A 22672-nucleotide genomic window follows, 5' to 3' on the forward strand; every position below is an offset into this window, starting at 1 on the left:
ATGGCCAGTCACATAGAGGAAGAGCACGGCAGCGGCAGCGTGAGGGTCGATCGCTCTCCGCGCTCATGAAGGACGCAGGGACAGAATATTCACGAGGATTAAATCCAATGTCAGATGTCATGGCGTCTCCTGCGATCAGCGGCTGGGTCACCCCCAATCATCGGAGATTATAGTCTCTTCTCACACAGAGACTATGGCCGGATCCCTGACCAGATGTCCAGCTATTAGACTGTGAGCTCTTGTGTCACTAAGCAGGATGAACGTATACAGTTATTAAAATGCTCCGACACTATTATAAGCTGTATATCCATCTCTATCAGACATAGTTATTATAACGCTCCGGCACTATTATAAGCTGTATTTTCTATGAGACATTGTTATTACGCTCCGGCACTATTATAAGCTGTATATACATCTCTATGAGACATAGTTATAACACTCCGGCACTATTATAAGCTGTATATCCATCTCTAAGAGACATAGTTATTATAACGCTTTGGCACTATTATAAGCTGTATATACATCTCTAAGAGACATAGTTATTATAACGCTTCGGCACTATTATAAGCTGTATATACATCTCTAAGAGACATAGTTATTATAACGCTTCGGCACTATTATAAGCTGTATATCCATCTCTAAGAGACATAGTTATTATAACGCTCCGGCACTATAATAAGCTGTATATACATCTCTATGAGACATAGTTATAACGCTCCGGCACTATTATAAGCTGTATATCCATCTCTAAGAGACATAGTTATTATAACGCTTCGGCACTATTATAAGCTGTATATCCATCTCTAAGAGACATAGTTATTATAACGCTCCGGCACTATTATAAGCTGTATATCCATCTCTAAGAGACATAGTTATTATAACGCTCCGGCACTATAATAAGCTGTATATACATCTCTATGAGACATAGTTATAATGCTCCCGCACTATTATAAGCTGTATATCGATCTCTATGAGACATAGTTATTATAACGCTCCGGCACTATTATAAGCTGTATATCGATCTCTATGAGACATAGTTATTATAACGCTCCGGCACTATTATAAGCTGTATATACAGCTCTAAGAGACATAGTTATTACAACGCTCCAGCACTATTATAAGTTGTATGTCCATCTCTAAGAGACATAGTTATTATAGCGCTCCGGCACTATTATAAGCTGTATATACATCTCTATGAGATGATGATGCTAATGGCTAGCGTCTCAGGTATGGCGGTGTCAGTGCGATGATCTGCAGCCATAGGTGACATTTGGCCTACATACTGCGACGGCCTCCATTACAATCCACTCAGATTCATCCTCGGTGACAGGACACGACGCTCTGCGGCATGAAACAGACGTTAGGATTAAATGCAGCTAAGCACGTGTCCGTCAGCTGCCAGCAGCAGTCAGGGCTCCGGGACTGAGATGTCGTGCGGGGGGGGACTTTCTGTCCTGACTGAGGGCGATGAATTCAGCACCGCGTCCACTGTGACCCCCAGCCTCATCCATCACAACGTTTGCCCCATGTCAGGAAACTTCCTACAGCCATGATGGAGCAGAGGAGACAGCTAACGTCTGCCAGGACATGTCTGGGAGGAAGGCGCCTATCAATCCTCGGCCACCGCTAATCACTGGACACAAAGGTCCCCGGGGTCACAACCAGGAGGAGATACACATGGACAAAGCGGATACACAGGGTCAAAGCAGATACAGGGTGACAAAGCAGATACAGGGGGACAAAGCAGATACACGGGGGACAAAGCAGACACACTGGGACAAAGCAGACACAGGGGGACAAAGCAGACACAGGGGGACAAAGCAGATACACGGGGACAAAGCAGATACACGGGGACAAAGCAGATACACGGGGACAAAGCAAACACACTATGACAAAGCAGACACAGGGGGACAAAGCAGACACAGGGGGACAAAGCAGATACACGGGGACAAAGCAGATACACGGGGACAAAGCAAACACACTATGACAAAGCAGACACAGGGGGACAAAGCAGACACAGGGGGACAAAGCAGATACACGGGGACAAAGCAGATACAGGGGGACAAAGCAGATACACGGGGACAAAGCAGATACACGGGGACAAAACAGATACACGGGGACAAAGCAGATACACAGAGACGAAGCAGACACACTGGGACAAAGCAGATACACAGGGACAAAGCAAACACACTAAGACAAAGCAGACACGGGGACAAAGCAGACACAGGGGGACAAAGCAGATACACGGGGACAAAGCAGATACACAGGGACAAAGCAGATACACAGGTATAAAGCAAATACTCAGACACAAAGCAAATACATGGGGACAAAGCAGACACACGGGGACAAAGCAGATACACGGGGACAAAGCAGATACACGGTGGAAAAAGCAAGTATACAGGGACAAAGCAGATACACAGGGACAAAGCAGATACACGCGGACAAAGCAGATACACGGGGACAAAGCAAATACAGGGGGACAAAGCAGATACAGGGGGACAAAGCAGATACAGGGGGACAAAGCAGATACAGGGGGACAAAGCAAATACTCAGAGACGAAGCAAATACATGGGGACAAAGCAGATACACGGGGACAAAGCAGATACACAGGGACAAAGCAGATACACGGGGACAAAGCAAATACTCAGAGACGAAGCAAATACATGGGTACAAAGCAGATACACGGGGACAAAGCAGGTACACGGGGACAAAGCAGGTACACGGGGACAAAGCAGATAGACAGGGACAAAGCAGATACACGGGGAAAAAGCAGATACAAAGGGAAAAGGGGATACACAGGGACAGAAGCGGATACATGGGGCAAGAAGTGGATACATGGGGCCAGAAGGGGATACATGTGGCCAGAAGCTGATACATGGGGACAGAAGTGGATACATGGGGACAGAAGTGGATACACGTGGCCAGAAGTGGATACACGTGGCCAGAAGTGGATACACGTGGCCAGAAGTGGATACACGTGGCCAGAAGCGGATACACGGGATAGAAGCAGATACACAGGGAGAGAAGCAGATACACAGGGAGAGAAGCAGATACACAGGGAGAGAAGCAGATACACAGGGAGAGAAGCAGATACACGGTGACAGAAGCGGATACACGGACAAAGCAGATACACAGGGCCTGAAATGGATACACGTGGCCAGAAGTGGATACATGGGGACAAAGCAGATACATGGGGACAGAAGTGGATACACTGGGATAGAAGCAGATACACGGGTCCAGAAGCGGATACATGGGGTCAAAGGGGATGCACTGGGACAGAAGCGGATACACTGGGACAGAAGCAGATACACGGGGCCAGAAGTGGATACACTGTAACATAAGCGGATACACGGGGAGAAAGGGGATACAAAGGGCCAGAAGTGGATACACGGGGACAAAGCAGATACATGGGGACAGAAGTGGATACACTGGGATAGAAGCAGATACACGGGTCCAGAAGCGGATACATGGGGTCAAAGGGGATGCACTGGGAGAGAAGCGGAAACACTGGGACAGAATCGGATACACGGGGCCAGAAGTGGATACACTGTAACATAAGCGGATACACGGGGAGAAAGGGGATACAAAGGGCCAGAAGTGGATACACAGGGCCAGAAGCAGATACATAGGGACAGAAGCAGATACACGGGGACAGAAGTGGATACAGGGAGTAAAAGGGGATACACAGGGACTGAAGCGGATACACAGGGACAGAAGCAAAAGCGGGTTGCCTTTTTGCAGGTTGACCAGGTGAAGCAGGTTGGGTGGGTTGCGGTTTTGAAGGTGGAGAGGGTTGCGGTAGGTGAAGTGGTTTGCGGTTTTGAAGGTGGAGAGGTTTGCGGTAGGTTAAGCGGGTTGTGGTAGGTGAAACTGGTTGCAGTTTTGCAGGTGAAGCGGGTTGCAGTTTTGCAGGAAGAGCAGGTTGCAGTGCAGCGGGTGCATAACACTTGGCACAGACTTTTTATCAGGATGGTGGTTACGGGAGGGGAGGAGTGGCCGCAGGTCGGAGTGCCGTGTCTGTCAGGCGCCACTGCCGCCATTAGGACACAATCTTGTTCTTTTATTACAAGTGAACTGTGGCGGATGGCGCAGCGGGGAATGCGAGAGGAATCAATGCAGAGGATTTCCAGGCTGCACTCCGGGGTCAGCGCTCGTCTATCATTTCCAGGTATTATCTGCTCCTCTCCCGCTCCCGCTCACAGTCTCCTACCGGCACACAGCAGATTGAACACAGCAGGGCTTACTCCGCGCGCTCTGCTACTCCGCAGACCTTTTCACAGGTTTCTTTCTTTTCTTGTCCTTTTTTTCCTTGCAAATTGCAAATGTGACTGATGTGCCGAGCTCTGCTGCATCACTGAACACACAGTCACTTCTGTTAACCCCTTCCAGGCCGTGGCTAAGCAGTGGGGGAGAGACTGCAGGATCGGGGGACCCATTTACTGCAGTCAGTGAATGGAATCAGCTAGAGGGGCATCTCTCCCACATGTGACCAAAGCATTAGGCTGCTGGGGCATGATGGGAATTGAGGTTTTGCCACACCTGAAAAAAAGTTACATAAGTTTTGGAAAAATTTTATCAGGGCATGATGGGAGTTGTGGTTTTGCAATATTCCACTCATCATTTTCAGGTGTCTTCTTGTAGTCAGTGAATGAAACCATGGACAGCAGTGTTCCTTATCCTCTAGCAATTGCTAAACTACAACTCCCATCATGAGTAGTTTAGCATTAGCTGGAGAGCCGGAGGTTCCCCATCCTTCTGTCCCCCCTGTAATGGCGGCACGTACCTTGGATTTGGGCGGCGGGCTGCTCGTACTCTTCTCTGTGTTCAGACTTGTGGGGGAGAGGGCAGCGAGGTTCCCCTGCGGCATCCCTGGCATCTTGTTCCCCGGAGACACCTGCATGGCCGCCAGCTGCGCCGCGTACAGTTGCTGTGGAGACACAGAGAGACAGGTGAGCGGCGGCACCACTTCAGTGACATCACGCATGGCAGGAGCTGTCACCTCCGCGTCTCCGGACTCACCAGAGGGAGTGACAACGGCCACATGGGAGGTTAGATACTGTACCGTGTCTCACTACAAGACCCAGCAAAAGAAACCGCACAGTACCACTTCTCAGTATCTGTCATTATATGTACCTACACTGCACAGTATAACTTATCAGTACCTGCCGTTATGTTTGTACACTGCACAGTGTATAACTTCTCAGTTTCTGTCCTTATATGTTTGTACACGGCACAGTATAACTTCTCAGTACATGCTGTTATATGTATGTACACTGCACAGTATAACTTCTCAGTACCTGCTGTTATATGTACGTACACTGCAGAGTACCACTTCTCATTATCTGTCCTCATCATGCATTTATGTACACTGCACAGTATAACTTCTCAGTACATGCTGTTGTATGTATGTACACTGCACAGTATAACTTCTCAGTACCTGCTGTTATATGTACGTACACTGCAGAGTACCACTTCTCATTATCTGTCCTCATCATGCATTTATGTACACTGCACAGTATAACTTCTCAGTACATGCTGTTATATGTATGTACGCTGCACAGTATAACTTTTCAGTACATGCTGTTGTATGTATGTACACTGCACAGTATAACTTCTCAGTATCTGCTGTTATATGTACGTACACTGCACAGTATAACTTCTCATTATCTGTCCTCATCATGCATTTATGTACACTGCAAAGTATAACTTATCAGTACGTGCTGTTATATGTATGTACACTGCACAGTATAACTTCTCAGTACCTGTTGTTATATGTATGTACCCTGCACAGTATAACTTCTCAGTACCTGTTGTTATATGTATGTACACTGCACAGTATAACTTCTCAGTACCTGTTGTTATATGTATGTACACTGCACAGTATAACTTCTCAGTACCTGTTGTTATATGTATGTACACTTCACAGTACCACTTCTCATTATCTGTCCATATCCTGTATATATGAAGACTGCACAGTACCACTTCCCTCAGAATACATAAACACGTTAAGTATGGGGCGCCTCATGGACCGGGCTGAACCCATGGCCGTCCCCCTATGCCTCGTGGTCAGGCCCCTCCACCGCGACACTCACAGAGCCGAGACGTTGCGGCCAGAGGACGATGACGGTGAAGATGAGAGACCAAATGTTCCCTGAGAGCGGCAGTTCAGGAAGGCGAGGAGGCGTCTAATCCAAAGTGACAGCCATGGCCGCCGCCGCTGAATCGGGCACAGCGTACTTGGTTGCCGGGTTGGTTGAGGGCCAAGAAGACGCGACACAAATGTGGGACATGCTGCTCCTCAAGACGTCATGCGGGAAAAAGTGGTGACTGAATATCAGACTGACTGAGTGAGCGATGGGCGCCCCCAAGTCTGCTGCGGGGTGACACAAATTCTGAAAGATGGCTACGAGGAGTCACTGCGGCAACCGCTCAGGAACTACAAGGAACTACAAGGAATCAACACAGTCAGGAACTATGAGGAGTCACCACCATTTAGGAACTACGAGGAGTCACCGCTGCCACCGCTCAGGAACTACGAGGAGTCACAACCGCTCAGGAACTACGAGGAGTCACCACTGCTCAGGAACTACGAGGAGTCACAACCGCTCAGGAACTACGAGGAGTCACCACTGCTCAGGAACTACGAGGAGTCACCACCGCTCAGGAACTACAAGGAGTCACCACCACCGCTCAGGAACTACAAGGAGTCACCACCACCGCTCAGGAACTACAAGGAGTCACCAGCGCCGCTCAGGAACTACAAGGAGTCCCCACCGCCGCTCAGGAACTACGAGGAGTCACCACCACTGCTCAGGAACTACAAGGAGTCACCGCTGCCACCGCTCATGAACTACGAGGAGTCACAACCGCTCAGGAACTACAAGGAGTCACCACTGCTCAGGAACTACAAGGAGTCACCGCTGCCACCGCTCAGGAACTACAAGGAGTCACCACTGCTCAGGAACTACAAGGAGTCACCGCTGCCACCGCTCAGGAACTACGAGGAGTCACAACCGCTCAGGAACTACAAGGAGTCACCACTGCTCAGGAACTACAAGGAGTCACCGCTGCCACCGCTCAGGAACTACGAGGAGTCACCACCACTGCTCAGGAACTACGAGGAGTCACCACCGCTCAGGAACTACAAGGAGTCACCACCACCGCTCAGGAACTACAAGGAGTCACCACCGCTCAGGAACTACAAGGAGTCACCACCACCGCTCAGGAACTACGAGGAGTCACCACCACCGCTCAGGAACTACAAGGAGTCCCCACCGCCGCTCAGGAACTACAAGGAGTCCCCACCGCCGCTCAGGAACTACGAGGAGTCACCGCCACCGCTCAGGAACTACGAGGAGTCACCGCCACCGCTCAGGAACTACGAGGAGTCACCACTGCTCAGGAACGAGGAGTCACCGCTGCCACCGCTCAGGAACTACTAGCAGTCACCACCGCTCAGAAACTACGAGGAGTCACCACCGCTCAGGAACTACCAGAAGTCACAACCGCTCAGGAACTACAAGGAGTCACCACTGCCACCGCTCAGGATCGAGGATTCACCGATGCCACCGCTCAGGAACGACGAGAAGTCACCATCGCTCAGGAACTACGAGAAGTAACCACCACCGCTCAGGAACTACAAGGAGTCCCCACCGCCGCTCAGGAACTACGAGGAGTCACCGCCACCGCTCAGGAACTACGAGGAGTCACCGCCACCGCTCAGGAACTACGAGGAGTCACCACTGCTCAGGATCGAGGATTCACCGATGCCACCGCTCAGGAACGACGAGAAGTCACCATCGCTCAGGAACTACGAGAAGTAACCACCGCCGCTCAGGAACTACAAGGAGTCCCCACCGCCGCTCAGGAACTACGAGGAGTCACCGCCACCGCTCAGGAACTACGAGGAGTCACCGCCACCGCTCAGGAACTACGAGGAGTCACCACTGCTCAGGAACGAGGAGTCACCGCTGCCACCGCTCAGGAACTACTAGCAGTCACCACCGCTCAGAAACTACGAGGAGTCACCACCGCTCAGGAACTACCAGAAGTCACAACCGCTCAGGAACTACAAGGAGTCACCCCTGCCACGGCTCGGGATCGAGGATTCACCGATGCCACCGCTCAGGAACGACGAGAAGTCACCATCGCTCAGGAACTACGAGAAGTAACCACCACCGCTCAGGAACTATGAGGAGTCACCACCACCGCTCAGGAACTACAAGGAGTCACCACTGGTTAGGAACTATGAGGAGTCACTGCTGCCACCGCTCAGGGACAACGAGGAGTCACCTTCTTTCAAAAACTACAAGGAGTCACCAGCGATCAGGAACTACGAGGAGTCACCACCGCTCAGGAACTACAAGGAGTCACCACCGCTCAGGAACCACGAGGAGTCACAACAGCTCAGGAACTACAAGGAGTCACAACAGCTCAGGAACTACCACTCAAGAACAATAAGGAGCCACTACCACTCAGGAACTATAAAAGTCATCACCGCCGCCACCGCTCCTGGAACCACCACTCAAGAACTACAAGGAGTCACCACCGCTCAGGAACTACAAGGAGTCACCACCACTCAGGAACTACAAGGAGTCACCACCGCTCAGGAACTACAAGGAGTCACCACCACTGCTCAGGAACTACAAGGAGTCACCACCACTGCTCAGGAACTACAAGGAGTCACCACCGCTCAGGAACTACAAGGAGTCACCATCACTCAGGAACTACAAGGAGTCACCACCGCTCAGGAACTACAACAAGTCATCACCACCACTGCTCAGGAACTACGAGAAGTCACCACCGTTTAGGAACTACAAGTAGTCACCACCACAGCCACCGCTCAGGAACAACAAGGAGTCACCACTGCCATCACTCAGGAACTACGAGGAGTCACCACTGCTCAGGAACTACCGCCACCGCTCAGGAACAACGAGTCGTCACTACTGCCACAGCTCAGGAACTACGAGGAGCCACTATCGCCTCCACTGCTCAGGAACTACGAAGAGTCCCCACCGCTCAGGAACTATGAGGAGTTGCCACGATTCAGGAACTACAAGGAGTCACCACCGCTGTCATCGCCCAGGAACTACGAGTCACCGCCACCACCGATCAGGAACTACGAGTAACCACCACCACCACCGCTCAGGAACTATGAGGAGTCACTGCCGCTGCAGCTCAGTTTCTCATAGTTCCTGAGTTGTGGCGGCAGCGATGACTTCTTGTAGTTCCTGAGCAGTGGAGTTGGTGACTCCTTGTAGTTCCTGAGTGGCGGTGGTGACTCCTTGTAGTTCCTGAGTGGTGGCGGCGGTGACTCATAATAGTTCCTAAGCGCCGGTTGTGACTCCTCGTAGTTTTTGAGCGGCAGTACCAGTGGCTTCACACAGAGTGGCGCTCTTATTCTTGTGGTGAATGGTGGAGACCTCACAGTTGGCGCTCTTACATGTTTGGTGAAAGGTGGATTGCTGTGATCCTGGCGTGTACCATGCAGCTCTACCCTGGTATCGACATGGATACTCGTGAATAAAAGCACTATTTTTAATACTACAATAGTAAGTGCCGCAATTTACTCTCTGTGTAATAAAGCTTCTATGGACTCTTTGAAAACTTCTAAAACTGAGCACACCACTAGAAGTTAATAGCCCTCAACAACCTGCACACGTGGGTTTCTCACATGCCAGTGAGAGACAGTCTAAGGGAAAAGAGAGGTGTATTGCTGTGCCGGTTACTGTGTCTTATCTGATGTTTTGGAAGATCTCATAATGGCGCTTTTATTCGTGTGGTGAATTGGTGAGACCTCATAGTGGCCCTGTTATCTGCGTAGAGAACTCATAGTGGCGCTCTTTTTCCATGTGGTGATAGGTGGAGATCTCATAGTGGTACTCTTTTCCACATGGTGATAGGTGGAGATCTCATAGTGGCGCTCTTATCCATGTGGTGATAGGTGGAGATCTCATCGTGGGGCTCTTATCCATGTGGTGATAGGTGGAGATCTCATAGTGGGGCTCTTATCCATGTGGTGATAGGTGGAGATCTCATAGTGGGGCTCTTATCCATGTGGCGATAGGTGGAGATCTCATAGTGGGGCTCTTATCCATGTGGTGAAAGGTGGAGATCTCATAGTGGGGCTCTTATCCATGTGGTGATAGGTGGAGACCTCATAGTGGGGCTCTTACTCCATGTAGTGATAGGTGGAGATCTCATAGTGGTACTCTTTTCCACATGGTGATAGGTGGAGATCTCATAGTGGGGCTCTTATCCATGTGGTGATAGGTGGAGATCTCATAGTGGGGCTCTTATCCATGTGGTGATAGGTGGAGATCTCATAGTGGGGCTCTTACTCCATGTAGTGATAGGTGGAGACCTCATAGTGGCGCTCTTATCCATGTGGTGATAGGTGGAGATCTCACAGTGGGGCTCTTATCCATGTGGTGATAGGTGGAGATCTCACAGTGGGGCTCTTATCCATGTGGTGATAGGTGAAGATCTCATAGTGGTACTCTTACTCCATGTGGTGAAAGGTGGAGACCTCATAGTGGCGCTCTTACTCCATGTGGTGATAGGTGGAGATCTCATAGTGGGGCTCTTATCCATGTGGTGATAGGGGGAGATCTCATAGTGGCGCTCTTATTCCATGTGGCGATAGGTGGAGATCTCATAGTGGGGCTCTTATTCCATGTGGTGATAGGTGGAGATCTCATAGTGGGGCTCTTATCCATGTGGCGATAGGTGGAGATCTCATAGTGGGGCTCTTATCCATGTGGTGAAAGGTGGAGATCTCATAGTGGCGCTCTTACTCCATGTGGTGATAGGTGGAGATCTCATAGTGGGGCTCTTATCCATGTGGTGATAGGTGGAGATCTCATAGTGGGGCTCTTACTCCATGTAGTGATAGGTGGAGACCTCATAGTGGCGCTCTTATCCATGTGGTGATAGGTGGAGATCTCACAGTGGGGCTCTTATCCATGTGGTGATAGGTGGAGATCTCATAGTGGTACTCTTACTCCATGTGGTGAAAGGTGGAGACCTCATAGTGGCGCTCTTATTCCATGTGGTGATAGGGGGAGATCTCATAGTGGCGCTCTTATTCCATGTGGTGATAGGTGGAGATCTCATAGTGGTGCTCTTACTCCATGTGGTGAAAGGTGGAGACCTCATACTGGCGCTCTTATTCCATGTGGTGATAGGTGAAGATCTCATAGTGGCACTCTTACTCCATGTGGTGAAAGGTGGAGACCTCATAGTGGCGCTCTTATCCATGTGGTGATAGGTGGAGATCTCATAGTGGTATTCTTATCCATGTGGTGATAGGTGGAGATCTCAGAGTGGCGCTCTTGTCCATGTGGTCATAGGTGGAGATCTCATAGTGGCACTCTTACTCCATGTGGTGATAGGAGGAGATCTCATAGCGACGCTCTTACTCCATGTGGTGATAGGTGGAGATCTCATAGCGACGCTCTCTTGCTCTCAAGTCACTTTCAGGATTCTTTTCTGTTTTCCCTACCATGTAATAAATGGGAGCAGGACACTTGGCCTCACACCTATAGCGTGGCGGCAGCGGTGGATGAGCTCATGTTTACTCTCTGACTCCGGCACGTTTCTCGTCAGCGCTGTGCTGGCTCCTTAATACTAACTAAACACAGCTGCACCAGTGACCGCTTTATGTAAAGACCCGCGACAACTCTCTGACCAGCTCTCAAATAATACTGGAGGGCTCAACATATGGGCTGCTGTGACTGCAGTGTAACCACATACATCCTGAGGACAGGAGGCGCGCTGTAATACCGCACACAGCCTGAGGATAGGAGGGGCGCTATAATACCACACACAGCCTGAGGATAGGAGGGTGCGCTGTAATACCACACACAGCCTGAGGATAGGAGGGTGCGCTGTAATACCGCCCACAGCCTGAAGACAGGAGGGGGCGCTGTAGTACTGGACAATGCCTGAGGATAGGAGGGGAGCTGTAATACCACACACAGCCTGAGGACAGGAGGGTGCGCTGTAATACCACACACAGCCTAAGGATAGGAGGGGGCGCTGTAATACCACACACAGCCTGAGGACAGGAGGGGGCGCTGTTATTCCACACACAGCCTGAAGACAGGAGGGGCACTGTAAGGCTGGGTTCACACACAGTATATTTCAGGCAATATTTGGTCCTCATGTCAGGTCCTCATAGCAACCAAAACCAGGTGTGGAGTAAAAACACAGAAAGGCTCTGTTCACACAATGCTGTAATTAAAGGGGTAGTGCGGCGGTAAAAAATTATTCACAGAATAACACACATTACAAAGTTATACAACTTTGTAATGTATGTTATGTCTGTGAATGGCCCCCTTCCCCGTGAACCCCCACCCCCACCCGTGTACCCGGAAGTGTAGTGCATTATACATACCTGATCCGTGCTGAAACGCGTCCGCCATCTTGTGCCAAACGTCATCAGCCGCTGAGCCGTGATTGGCCGAGCACAGTTATTCTCAGCCAATCGCGGCTGAGCAGAAGATGACGTTTGGCACAAGATGGCGGACGCGTGTCGGCACGGATCAGGTATGTATAATGCACTACACTTCCGGGTACACGGGTGGGGGTGGTGGGACACGGGGAAGGGGGCCATTCACAGACATAACATACATTACAAAGTTGTATAACTTTGTAATGTGTGTTATTCTGTGAATAATTTTTTATCGCCGGACAACCCCTTTAAAACAACGGCTGTTGTATTGAAATAATGGGCGTTATTTACTGTTATATGGTGGCCATCCACTCAATTTCAACATTGTGTGAACAGAGCCTTTCTGTGTTTTCAACCCACTCCTGGTTTTGGTTGCTATGAGGACCTGACATGAGGACCAAATACTGCCTGAAATATACTGTGTGTGAACCCAGCCTTATACTGCACACAGCCTGAGGACAGGAGGAGGCGCTGTAGTATGGGACACTGCGTTAGGACAATAGGGGCGCTGTAATACTGGACACAGCCGGAGGACAGGAAGGGCGCTGTAATACTGGACACAGCCTGAGGACAGGAGGGGCGCTGTAATACTGGACACAGCCTGAGGACAGGAAGGGCGCTGTAATACTGGACACAGCCCAAGGACAGGAGGGGGTGCTGTAGTATGGGGCACAGCCTGAGGACAATAGGGGCGCTGTAATACTGGACACAGCCTGAGGACAGGAGGGGCCGCTGTAATACTGGACACAGCCTGAGGACAGGAAGGGCGCTGTAATACTGGACACAGCCTGAGGACAGGAGGGGCGCTGTAATACTGGACACAGCCTGAGGACAATAGGGGCGCTGTAATACTGGACACAGCCTGAGGACAGGAGGGGCGTTGTAATACTGGACACAGCCGGAGGACAGGAAGGGCGCTGTAATACTGGACACAGCCCAAGGACAGGAGGGGGTGCTGTAATACTGGACACAGCCGGAGGACAGGAAGGGCGCTGTAATACTGGACACAGCCTGAGGACAGGAGGGGCGCTGTAATACTGGACACAGCCTGAGGACAATAGGGCCGCTGTAATACTGGACACAGCCTGAGGACAGGAAGGGCGCTGTAATACTGGACACAGCCTGAGGACAGGAAGGGCGCTGTAATACTGGACACAGCCTGAGGACAATAGGGGCGCTGTAATACTGGACACAGCCTGAGGACAGGAGGGGGGTTGTAATACTGGACACAGCCAGAGGACGGGAAGGGCGCTGTAATACTGGACACAGCCTGAGGACAGGAGGGGTGCTATAGTACTAGGAACAGCCTGAGGACAGGAGGGGCGCTGTAATACTGGACACAGCCCAAGGACAGGAGGGGGTGCTGTAATACTGGACACAGCCTGAGGACAGGAAGGGCGCTGTAATACTGGACACAGCCTGAGGACAGGAGGGGGTGCTGTAGTATGGGGCACAGCCTGAGGACAGGAGGAGGCGCTGTAGTATGGGACACAGCCTGAGGACAATAGGGGCGCTGTAATACTGGACACAGCCTGAGGACAGGAGGGGCGTTGTAATACTGGACACAGCCTGAGGACAGAAAGGGCGCTGTAATACTGGACACAGCCGGAGGACAGGAAGGGCGCTGTAATACCGGACACAGCCTGAGGACAGTAGGAGCGCTGTTGTATGGGACACAGCCTGAGGACAATAGGGGCGCTGTAATACTGGACACAGCCTGAGGACAATAGGGGCGCTGTAATACTGGACACAGCCGGAGGACAGGAAGGGCGCTGTAATACTGGACACAGCCTGAGGACAGGAGGGGCGCAGTAAAACTGGACACAGCCGGAGGACAGGAGGGGCGCAGTAAAACTGGACACAGCCTGAGGACAGGAGGGGCGCTATAGTACTAGGAACAGCCTGAGGACAGGAGGGGCGCTGTAATACTGCACACAGCCCGAGGACAGGAGGGGCGCTATAGTACTAGGAACAGCCTGAGGACAGGAGGGGCGTTGTAGTGCTACGAACAGCCTAAGGACAGTAGGGGCGTTGTAGTACTAGACACAGCCTAAGGACAGGAGGGGCCGCTGTAATACTGGACACAGCCCAAGGACAGGAGGGGGTGCTGTAGTATGGGGCACAGCCTGAGGACAGTAGGAGCGCTGTTGTATGGGACACAGCCTGAGGACAGTAGGAGCGCTGTTGTATGGGACACAGCCTGAGGACAATAGGGGCGCTGTAATACTGGACACAGCCTGAGGACAGTAGGGGCGTTGTAATACTGGACACAGCCGGAGGACAGGAAGGGCGCTGTAATACTGGACACAGCCTGAGGACAGGAGGGGCGCAGTAAAACTGGACACAGCCTGAGGACAGGAGGGGCGCTGTAATACTGGACACAGCCTGAGGACAGGAGGGGCGCTGTAATACTGGACACAGCCTGAGGACAGGAGGGGTGCTATAGTACTAGGAACAGCCTGAGGACAGGAAGGGGCGCTGTAATACTGCACACAGCCCGAGGACAGGAGGGGCGCTGTAGTACTAGACACAGCCTGAGGACAGGAAGGGGCGCTGTAATACTGCACACAGCCCGAGGACAGGAGGGGTGCTATAGTACTAGGAACAGCCTGAGGACAGGAAGGGGCGCTGTAATACTGCACACAGCCCGAGGACAGGAGGGGCGCTATAGTACTAGGAACAGGGGCGCTGTAATACTGGACACAGCCTGAGGACAGGAGGGGCGCTATAGTACTAGGAACAGCCTGAGGACAGGAAGGGGCGCTGTAATACTGCACACAGCCCGAGGACAGGAGGGGCACTGTAGTACTAGACACAGCCTGAGGACAGTAGGGGCGTAGTAGTATTAGACACACCCTGAGGACAGGAAGGGGTGCTGTAATACTGCACACAGCCCGAGGACAGGAAGGAGCGCTGTAGTACTAGACACAGCCTGAGGACAGGAAGGGGTGCTGTAATACTGCACACAGCCTGAGAACAGGAGGGGCGCTGTAGTACTAGACACAGCCTGAGGACAGTAGGGGCGTTGTAGTACTAGACACAGCCTGAGGACAGGAGGGGCACTTTTTCTAGCCTTGGATTAACCCCTCAGCTCTGCTACATCTGGCTGTGCAGGGATGAGGGGTCCAGCGGCTTTCTGTGCAGCAGAACTGATCTTCCCATTAGCTCCCCCTCCCCCCTGCGCTCTAATCTACCACAATATGCTGCAGCATCTGCCTCTCCATATGATGGAAGACCCCTCTAAGTGACCTCCTCAGGTCCCTGCATAGGGGAGGCAGAAGGAGCACACGCCGAGGTCACCAATATTACAGCACTGCAAAGCAGAGCCCAGGTGGTGCAGTCCTATGTAACAATCTGGGCTCTGCTACATGCGCCTGTTTGCTGGCAGCCGGCAGTGAGTGAGTAGATTCCGGAGTGTAATAATGCTATAATTGTTAGGATGTCCTCTCTGGCGCTTCTGCCTCATTAATAGTCGGGGATTTGGCGCTGATTCGCTGGCTTTTCGTCCAGATAGAAGAATCCATCACTGCCGGCTCAAGGGAGGGGGAAGAATCCATCACTGCCGGCTCCAGGGAGGAGGGAGATTCCATCACTGCCGGCTCAAGGGAGGGGGAAGAATCCATCACTGCAGGCTCCGGGGAGGGGGGAGAATCCATCACTGCGGGCTCCAGGGAGGGGGGAGAATCCATCACTGCTGGCTCAGGGGAGGGGGGAGAATCCATCACTGCCGGCTCAAGGGAGGGGGGAGATTCCATCACTGCCGGCTCCAGGGAGGGGGGAGATTCCATCACTGCCGGCTCCAGGGAGGAGGAAGAATCCATCACTGCGGGCTCCAGAAAGGGGGACGAATCAGTCACTGCGGGCTCCGGGGAGGGGGACGAATCAGTCACTGCGGGCTCCGGGGAGGGGGAGAATCCATCACTGCCGGCTCCAGGGAGGGGGGAGAATCCATCACTGCAGGCTCCATGGAGGGGAGAGAATCCATCACTGCGGGCTCCGGGGAGGGGGGAGAATCTGTCACTGCAGGCTCCAGGGAGGGGGAGAATCCATCACTGCAGGCTCCATGGAGGGGAGAGAATCCATCACTGCAGGCTCCATGGAGGGGGGAGAATCTGTCACTGCCGGCTCCAGGGAGGGGGGAGAATCCATCACTGCAGGCTCCATGGAGGGGAGAGAATCCATCACTGCAGGCTCCAGGGAGGGGGGAGAATCTGTCACTGCGGGCTCCAGGGAGGGGGGAAGAATCCATCACTGCGGCTCCAGGGAGGGGGAAGAATCCATCACTGCCGGCTCCAGGGAGGAGGAAGAATCCATCACTGCGGGCTCCAGGGAGGGGGAAGAATCCATCACTGCCGGCTCCAGGGAGGAGGAAGAATCCATCACTGCGGGCTCCAGGGAGGGGGGAGAATCCATCACTGCGGACTCCAGGGAGTGGAGAGAATCTGTCACTGAGAGCTCCAGGGAGGAGGAAGAATCCATCACTGCGGGCTCCAGGGAGGGGGGAGAATCCATCACTGCAGGCTCCAGGGAGTGGGGAGAATCCATCACTGCAGGCTCCAGGGAGGAGGAAGAATTCATCACTGCGGGCTCGAGGGGGGGGGGGGGGGGAAGAATCCATCAGTGCGGGCTCCAGGGAGGGGGAAGAATCCATCACTGCGGGCTCCAGGGAGGGGGAAGAATCCATCACTGCGGGCTCCAGGGAGGGGGAAGAATCCATCACTGCGGGCTCCATGGAGGGGGGAGAATCCATCACTGCGGGCTCCAGGGAGGGGGAAGAATTCATCACTGCGGGCTCCAGGGAGGGGGAGAATCCATCACTGCGGGCTCCAGGGAGGGGGAAGAATCCAACACTGCAGGCTCCAAGGAGGGGGGAGAATCCATCACTGCGGGCTCCAGGGAGGGGGGAGAATCTGTCACTGCAGGCTCCAAGGAGGGGGGAGAATCCATCACTGCAGGCTCCAGGGAGGGGGAAGAATCCATCACTGCGGGCTCCAGGGAGGGGGGAGAATCCATCACTGCGGGCTCAGGGGAGGGGGGAAGAATCCATCACTGCGGGCTCAGGGGAGGGGGGAAGAATCCATCACAGCCGGCTCCAAGGAGGGAGAAGAATCCATCACTGCGGGCTCCAGGGAGGGGGAAGAACCCATCACTGCAAGCTCAGGGGAGGTGGGAGAATCCATCACTGCAGGCTCCAGGGAGGGGGGAGAATCCATCACTGCGGGCTCAGGGGAGGTGGGAGAATCCATCACTGCGGGCTCCAGGGAGGGGGATGAGTGACCGAATCCAGCACAAAGAGCCAGAGAATAGCGCAAACACGCTGCACAATATATAAGGTAAGGGGTGGGGTTAGACTGTGGTGTATATAATAGTAAAAGGAAAGGGGAGGGGTTAGACTGCAGTGTATATAATGGTATAATGAAAGGGGCGGGGTTAGACAGCAGTGTATATAGCGCTATAAAGAAAGAGGTGGGGTTAGACTGTGGTGTATATAGCACTACATGGAAAGGGGAGGAGTTAGACTGCAGTGTATATAATGGTATAATGAAAGGGACGGGGTTAGACAGCAGTGTATATAGCGCTATATGGAAAGGGGTGGCTTTAGACAGCAGTGTATATATATATATATAGCGCTATAAAGAAAGGGGTGGGGTTAGACTGTGGTGTATATATAGCACTATATGAAAATGGGCGGGGTTAGACAGTGGTGCATACAATGGTATAAGGAAAGGGGCGGGGTTAGACAGCAGTGTATTTAGTGCTATAAGAAAAAGGGCGGGGTTAGACAGCAGTGTATATTGCGCTATAAGGAAAGGGGAGGGGGTTAGACTGTGGTGTGTACAATGGTATAAGGAAAGGGGCGGGGTTAGACAGCAGTGTATATAGCGCTATAAGGAAAGGGGCGGGGTTAGACTGTGGTGTATATAGCACTATATGTAAAGGGGCGGGGTTAGACTGTGGTGTATATAGCACTATATGGAAAGGGGCGGGGTTAGACTGTGGTGTTTATAGCACTATATGGAAAGGGCGGGGTTAGACTGTGACAGTCCACATCTGCCATATCTCATCCACGATGCCTTGTCCTATTCATCCTGAGCCTCCTGGTGCATAAATACAATTTTAAGCGGCAGTGCATACTGGAGCAGGAAGCAGAGGGCTCCACCCATTAGCTATGGGAAAAACTGGGTCACAGAGCTGACGTTCTAACTTCATGGAGAAGAATGTGGCTCTCACGCAGCTTTCCAGACTCCTGAATGCCAGATCTGCTTCCACAACAAACAGACTGCCCTACAGTAATAGCTCAGTGGACTACAACTCCCAGCATGCTCCTGGGTATAGAATGCGTCATTGTGCCTGGATACAATAGAAGTCAGCGCACCGAAAAACAAGGACTCTGAGGGGAGGGGGTGCAGACATTTGCCATCTCGCTGCTTCCTTTGTCCAAATGTCAGAAAGCTGCAGGGCCCCTTCTGGGCGGCCATCACAATGTCAGCGGCTGAGCATAATCTGCTCTAGGGCAAAGCCTTTCCATAGGCTTTAATGCCAACCCACATGGACCGGGGGGCAGGAGGGGCGGTGGCTCAGGACCAGCGACCTAAATTCTGCACCGAGAAGAGAAGAAGCGTCTGCCACCTCCCTGAATACAAGACATTAAGCACAGATCACTCCATTTTACAGTAGGTAGGAAATCACTTCCTCAAAGATGGAGGCAGCTATGTCCATCACCCTCCTGGTGCCATGGAAGTGACCAGGGGAGTAAGGAGTAAAAGGAGTAAAGTAAAGGCTGAAAATGGAGTAAAGTAAAGGCTCCAAATGGTGTAAAGTAAAGGGTACAAATGGTGTAAAGTAAAGGCTGCAAATGGTTTAAAGTAAAGGATGTAAATGGTGTAAAGTAAAGGCTGCAAATGGTGTAAAGTAAAGGACGTAAATGGTGTAAAGTAAAACCTACAAATGGTGTAAAGTAAAGGACGTAAATGGTGTAAAGGACGTAAATGGTGTAAAGTAAAGGCTACAAATGGAGTAAAGTAAAGGACGTAAATGGTGTAAAGGACGTAAATGGTGTAAAGTAAAGGCTACAAATGGTGTAAAGTAAAGGATGTAAATGGTGTAAAGTAAAGGATGTAAATGGTGTAAAGTAAAACCTACAAATGGTGTAAAGTAAAGGACGTAAATGGTGTAAAGGACGTAAATGGTGTAAAGTAAAGGCTACAAATGGAGTAAAGTAAAGGACGTAAATGGTGTAAAGGACGTAAATGGTGTAAAGTAAAGGCTACAAATGGTGTAAAGTAAAGGATGTAAATGGTGTAAAGTAAAGGATGTAAATGGTGTAAAGTAAAACCTACAAATGGTGTAAAGTAAAGGACGTAAATGGTGTAAAGGACGTACATGGTGTAAAGTAAAGGCTACAAATGGTGTAAAGTAAAGGCTGCAAATGGTGCAAAGTAAAGGCTGCAAATGGTGTAAAGTAAAGGACGTAAATGGTGTAAAGTAAAACCTACAAATGGTGTAAAGTAAAGGACATAAATGGTGTAAAGTAAAGGCTGCAAATGGTGTAAAGTAAAGGCTGAAAATGGTTTAAAGTAAAGGATGTAAATGGTGTAAAGTAAAGGACGTAAATGGTGTAAAGTAAAGGCTGAAAATGGTTTAAAGTAAAGGATGTAAATGGTGTAAAGTAAAGGACGTAAATGGTGTAAAGTAAAGGCTAAAATGGGGTAAAGTAAAGGACATAAATGGTGTAAAGTAAAGGACGTAAATGGTGTAAAGTAAAGGACATAAATGGTGTATAATAAAGGCTACAAATGTTGTAAAATAAAGGCTGCAAATGGTGTAAAGTAAAGGACGTAAATGGTGTAAAGGACGTAAATGGTGTAAAGTAAAGGACGTAAATGGTGTAAAGTAAAGGACGTAAATGGTGTATAGTAAAGGCTACAAATGGTGTAAAGTAAAGGATGCAAATGGTGTAAAGTAAAGGACGTAAATGGTGTAAATAAAGGCTACAAATGTTGAAAAATACATAAAACAGCTGCAAATGCCACAAAGTAAAAGGGTAGAAATGTTGCAAGGTAAAGGCTGGAAATGATGCAATGTGGGGTCTAGCCTCGCCCCTTTCCATAAGGTAAATGGCTGATAAAGATGATGGCGTATGTTTCATGTGTTGGCCACGGGGACCCCATTGTCTTGTGTTCCGTGGATGTAGCTGCGGCGTTCCTCTCCAGGGACAGGAATGGCGCGGTTTAATGAGTGCTCTGATGGGCAGGCAAGGTGCGTTCTCGCCGGGATGAGAATTCTATTAAACCTCTTTGTGATATTGTTTGCAGGGGAAATGAAATGCGTTGGATGTGACAATAATGCCAGCAGCTGCCGTCCCCTTCCCGGCCGCCCTGCCCGCGCCGATGCCGTGCTCGCCAGTATTAGTGCCAATTAATCAGCGCTATTGTTGTGTCCTGATTAACAAAGTATTGGCCGGGAAACAAGAACAATCAGTGGGAGAATTCAGTGCCCCGGGGGGGGGGGGGGGAATGAGGATCTCCAAAGGGGCCACAAGTCGCTGTCACCCCCAGAATATGACCAAGCAGCTGCCAGATTCAAGATGGCGTCACCCCTGCTCCCTGCTAATCGCACGGTAACAGTAAGGTAACCCCTGCTGATATGGAGCTGAGGGGTGCACTGCCGTGCTCTGTGGACAGGTGTGTGTGTGTGTGTGTGTGTGGGGGGGGGGGGGGCGGACGGCTGTTTGGTCTCTATGTGGGCGATGGTCCGGTTGCTGGGATCCTGCTCGCGCCGCACAATGTGGGAGATAAGATCCTATTGTGTCCTGAAGTCAATTATTAAATCAGATTGTTTCTGCACCCATCACAGATCCGCATCACATGTGCCCCCCCGGGATTAACCCCTGAGCGCCGGCAGGTGCTGCTGTATCTCTGTGTTAGTCATCCTCTATGGACATGTGATGACATGGAGGAGGGAGCCCCTCTACTACAACAAGCTGCAGGCCCTGAAGCTGGGTGACTGGTGTACTCTCCGGGTTAGGATAGAGGTCTTACCTGTAGCTGGAGGGGCCCCAGGCCCGGTGTAGCGGCGGCTGCAGCAGCTGCCATGGTGGTGGGGATCAGCTGTACCGGGTAGGGGTCACCTGCGGAGGAGAATGAGAGTCGTCACTATCTGTTATCTCACAAGAAGCTTCTAGTACTCACAATCTGTACACGCCCAGCCCAGAGAGCAGTGCAAATAATAGCGGAAACTCAATACATGGTACTCATACATGAGGTCTTCAGAACGCAGCACGGAGCTCATACATGGGGTCCCCAGAAGACAGCACAGAGCTCATACATGAGGTCTTCAGAACGCAGCACGGAGCTCATACATGGGGTCTCCAGAAGACAGCACAGAGCTCATACATGGGGTCCCCAGAAGACTGCACAGAGCTCATACATGGGGTCTCCAGAACGCAGCACGGAGCTCATACATGAGGTCTCCAGAAGACAGCACGGACCTCATACATGGGGTCCCCAGAAGACAGCACAGAGCTCATACATGGGGTCTTCAGAACGCAGCACGGAGCTCATACATGGGGTCCCCAGAAGACAATACAGAGCTCATACATGGGGTCTCCAGAAGACAGCACAGAGCTCATACATGGGGTCTCCAGAAGACAGCACAGAGCTCATACATCGGGTCTCCAGAAGACAGCACAGAGCTCATACATGAGGTCTCCAGAAGACACCACAGAGCTTATACATGGGGTCTCCAGAAGACAGCACAGAGCTCATACATGGGGTCTCCAGAAGAAAGCACAGAGCTCATACAAGGGGTCCCCAGAAGAAAGCACAGAGCTCATACATGGGGTCTCCAGAAGACAGCACAGAGCTCATACATGGGGTCTCCAGAAGAAAGCACAGAGCTCATACAAGGGGTCCCCAGAAGAAAGCACAGAGCTCATACATGGGGTCTCCAGAAGACAGCACAGAGCTCATACATGGGGTCCCCAGAAGACAGCACAGAGCTCAAGCATGGGGTCTCCAAAAGACAGCACAGAGCTCATACATGGGGTCCCCAGAAGACAGCACGGAGCTCATACATGGGGTCTCCAGAAGACAGCACAGAGCTTATACATGGGGTCTCCAGAAGACAGCATGGAGCTCATAGATGGGGTCTCCAGAACACAGCACAGAGCTCATACATGGGGTCTCCAGAACCCAGTGCGGAGATTATACATGGGGT

At 51.4% G+C, this 22672-nt stretch overlaps 1 protein-coding gene across 5 annotated transcripts in view; it reads right to left on the reverse strand.

The window, feature by feature from the left end:
* The window catches only part of SOX5 (SRY-box transcription factor 5), a 269761-nt gene that overhangs the window by 30431 nt on the left and 216658 nt on the right, over positions 1–22672 (reverse strand). For all 5 annotated transcript variants that reach the window (XM_069963898.1, XM_069963910.1, XM_069963904.1 and 2 more), the window contains 2 exons: positions 21496–21584; positions 4784–4927 (listed from right to left, as the gene is read on the reverse strand). In XM_069963898.1, the coding sequence (XP_069819999.1) occupies positions 4784–4927; positions 21496–21584 (233 nt within the window). The remainder of the gene's footprint in view (positions 1–4783; positions 4928–21495; positions 21585–22672) is intronic.

Source organism: Dendropsophus ebraccatus, chromosome 1 (genome assembly GCF_027789765.1).
Source record: "Dendropsophus ebraccatus isolate aDenEbr1 chromosome 1, aDenEbr1.pat, whole genome shotgun sequence".
Lineage (NCBI taxonomy): Eukaryota > Metazoa > Chordata > Amphibia > Anura > Hylidae > Dendropsophus > Dendropsophus ebraccatus.